General features: G+C 50.5%; 1 protein-coding gene across 1 annotated transcript in view; it reads left to right on the top strand.

Annotated features, from left to right (window-relative positions):
* The first annotated feature begins 585 nt into the window (after positions 1-585).
* Positions 586-4,178, top strand: part of LOC142931282 (insulin gene enhancer protein ISL-1-like) — a 14,294-nt gene continuing 10,701 nt past the window's right edge. The window contains exon 1 of the mRNA XM_076075020.1: positions 586-824. Coding sequence (XP_075931135.1) covers positions 586-824 — 239 coding nt within the window. The remainder of the gene's footprint in view (positions 825-4,178) is intronic.

Genomic DNA, 4,178 nt, shown 5'->3' on the forward strand with positions numbered 1-4,178 from the left:
AGGGGCATATGTACTGCATATGTGCATGTATACATATGCCGTGTCATGTGCGTGTGTGTGTGTGTGTATGTGTGTACACGCGTCAGGCGTTTTTAGCCCGGCACGCGACGGGATGGGATGCTGGGGCCGTGACTGCGATGGGATGCGTTGGGATGTGATGGGATGGTGTCGTGATGATGTCGTGATGACGCAGCCCACGTGAGTGGCTGCATTATTCCCGTTGGAACACAGAGAGAGCGAGAAGGAGTGCACATATCAGAATCTATCGCTAACTGCACGAGCTATAACCACACCGGCTAACCAGCACATAACCACAACTAACCAGAGACTAACCTCACCAGCTCACCAGCACATAACCACAACTAACCAGAGACACTATAACCACACCAGCTAACCAGCACATAACCATAACTAGCCAAGCAGCCGTTAGCACTGTCCCTAGTAGCCCAATCCCTAACCTCTCCTCACGACGTTTCGCCCCCCCTACCCCCACCCACCACCGCTTCAAATCCCATCCGCGCGTCGCGGGTAGTCACCTCCACCAATCACCGCCGAGCGATTGAACTCCGCGTGGTGACCGAGGCAATGAGCGGTCGCCGCGTCATTGAGAGCACGCGCCGCGTCATTGAGAGCACGCGCCGCGTCATTGAGAGCACGTGCCGCGTCATTGAGAGCACGCGCCGCGTCGTTGAGAGCACGTGCCGCGTCATTGAGAGCACGTGCCGCGTCATTGAGAGCACGCGCCGCGTCATTGAGAGCACGTGCCTCGTGTTACCCCGCCCGGCCCAACAGGCGCCGTGCTCCTCGCTCATACCGGCGGTGGGGCGAGAGTTTTTCCGTCGAAAAATTTGCGGAACGCCGACGGCTAAAAAAATAAAATTTGGGTTTTTAAGTTTTTTTAAAGACACACACGGGCTGCGTCGGTTCAAACGCCACCCCAAGTTGCGCACGAAACTCGTCTTGGTAGCAAAAAAAGTTGGGGGGGCGTAAACTCGCGCCAATGCCGTGGAAGTCCGGTGGTGTCGGCGGCAAGGGGGGGTCGGTGTCCTCCAAACTGCTCCGGGGAGCTCGTCCGGAGAGGGCGAACTCGCCCCCCCCCCCCCCCCCATCTCCCCCTCCATACCTAACTCTTTCACGCTGTCCGTATGTGAGTTACCCACACTTGACCCCACCAACACACACACATACACACGCGCGGCCTGTCGATCGATCAACTGGTGGCGTATCCTATTAACACCGCTGGGTTTGAAGCGGAGGGGGGTGGGGGTTAATGAACTTGGCCATTACTTCAACTGCCGCGCAGGGAGATCAAATGGAGCCGGCGAGCTGTGGAGACGTGGATAGATAAACTTCTGCATCCCCGCAATCAAACAAACCAACAAAAAAAATCTATCTTCGCCCATCGATCTATCGGCCTCGCAACCCTATTGCGTTGTTAACCCTCGGCACTGGTTTAATCGGGCAGTCTCGATCGGGTTTGCCCCCCCCCCCACCTTTCTGGGGATCATCAGCAGGGATGACCACCACCACCACCTCCTCAGCGCCACGCCCTGTGCGGTCAATCCGCATCCATCACTCACGTGCGGATCAGTCCGATGCGGTGCGCGCGCGCGCGTAACATCAAAATCGACGGCGGTGCGGTGAGTTGGGACACTCGGTGCAGTGAACCGCGAACCTCGCCCGAGTCGCTCAACCACGCCACCCCCCCCCCCCCCCCCCCCGCTATCGGGAAGGCGTCACAGCGAGTTCGGACCACGTGACTGTTCCATTTACCCCCCCCCCTCGCACCCCCCCCCCTCGCACCCCCCCCCCCCCCCCCCCCATCAGCGACCGTATCGTCAACTCCACGCCGCGCGTCTCTCTCCTCCCTTCCCGTCTTTGTATCATAACTAAATAATTATTTAATTTATTATCAACACAAGGTGTGTGGGGGGAAGGGGGGGACAAGAAGAGGTGAAGGGAGGGGGGGGGGGCGGTGAACTTGGCCGTTACAATATTTGGAGATTTGTAAAATAGAGAATATTCACACGAAAAAAATGTTCAATTTTTTTTAACTATTTCAATCCCACGAGACCGAGGTGAGGTGTCTGCGCGTTCCCCCCCCCCTCTCTCTCGCTCCTCGTGCTATCATTTGTTCAGTGTTGATGCTGTTGGCTGTCGTTATCATTATTATTATTGCCGTGGCTGTTATTCTAATTATGACGATGATGATCACGTGCCCTATAACTGCCAGACTTGCGTGGCACAGGAATTCCCCCCTCCCTCTCTGTATCTCGTTCCGTTTGTAAGAAAGAATCATAATTAAACCTTTGCTCTTGTCTAACGGCGGCGTGAGGAAGTGACGTGGGTATGTGTGCGTGTGTGTGTGTATGGGGAGCGGTAGTGTAGCGGTTAGCGCGCAGCGCTATGAACCTGGTGACCCGGGTTCGATTCCCGCTCACGGCCAACACCATTGACGATTATCTGAACCGGTCCAGGGCCTCCCCTAGGTCGACTCAGCCTCAAATGAGTACCTGGTGCGGTGGATAAAAACATTGCCACTGGGGAGACTAAGGCGGTCGGGCGTGGTGCTGGTCATCCACCCCCTCGTGTACCGTTACGGCCTTCGTAGGTGCTCGCTAACAGCACTTGCCCCTACAGCCTGTTAAGGCTATACGGGGGATCTTTGTGTGTGTGTGCGCGTGTTGAACTTATTTCGCGCCGTGCGTAGCCCACCGCGAACCTCGCCCGAGTCGGGCCAATCGGAGGAGCGGGATGTCACGTGATTTACCTTCGGGCGAGCAGCCACGCACGTGGCTGCTTCAACTTAACAGAGTTCGAACCCACTCCTCTTAACGACGGTGATTGTTTCCACGAAACCGGTCGTGAAGTGATTTGGTCGTTAAGCAAGTTTAGGATGCACGTTAAAGGCTTATTTCGTTCCGATAGCATCGAAAGTTATCCTTTTCCACCCAACAAAAAGGTATTTATACTATTTAAACAATGGATATTAACACGTATACCCTACACTACTATACCATACACTACTATACACTACTATACACTACACTACTATACTCTACACTATACACTACTATATATTACACTACTATACACTACTATACACTACACTACTATACACTACACTATACACTACTATATATTACACTACTATACACTACACTAATATACACTACACTACTATACACTACACCACTATACACTACACTACTATACACTACACTACTATACACTACACTACTATACACTACACTACTACACACTACACTACTACATACTACACTACTATACACTACACTATACACTACACTACTATACTCTACACTACTATACTCTACACTACTATACACTACACTAATATACACTACACTACTATACACTACACCACTATACACTACACTACTATACACTACACTACTATACACTACACTACTATACACTACACTACTACACACTACACTACTACATACTACACTACTATACACTACACTATACACTACACTACTATACTCTACACTACTATACTCTACACTACTATACACTACACTACTATACACTACACTACTATACACTATACTCTACACTACTATACACTACACTACTATACACTACACTATACACTACTATATATTACACTACTATACACTACACTACTATACACTACACTATACACTACTATATATTACACTACTATACACTACTACACACTACACTAATATACACTACACTTCTATACACTACACATTGGGCTATATGTTGGCACTAAACTACTATACACTGCACTACTATACACTACACTATTATACACGGCACTACTATACACTACACTACTATACACTACACTACTATACACTACACTATACGCTACACTACTATACACTATACACTACACATTGAGCTCTATGGAGGCACTACTCGACATTGCACTATACACTGCACTACCATACACTTCACTATACACAACGATACACTACAGTACTATACACTACACTACTATACACTACACTACCAGACACTGGTGACGTGCAGTGAGGTCAATGGCTGGGGAGGGGGGCGTGGCCTCACTGAGGGGGCGTGGCCTCACTGAGGGGGCGTGTTAGACACATCTGAGGCAGATGAGATAGCTGCCTCCCCTAGTGCTTTTTCATTGCTGTGTCAGAGCGGGTTCGGTTGAAGGT

Source organism: Petromyzon marinus, chromosome 52, assembly GCF_048934315.1.
Source record: "Petromyzon marinus isolate PM22_M1 ecotype Great Lakes invasive population chromosome 52, UKy_Petmar_22M1.pri1.0, whole genome shotgun sequence".
In the NCBI taxonomy this organism is placed as follows: domain Eukaryota; kingdom Metazoa; phylum Chordata; class Hyperoartia; order Petromyzontiformes; family Petromyzontidae; genus Petromyzon; species Petromyzon marinus.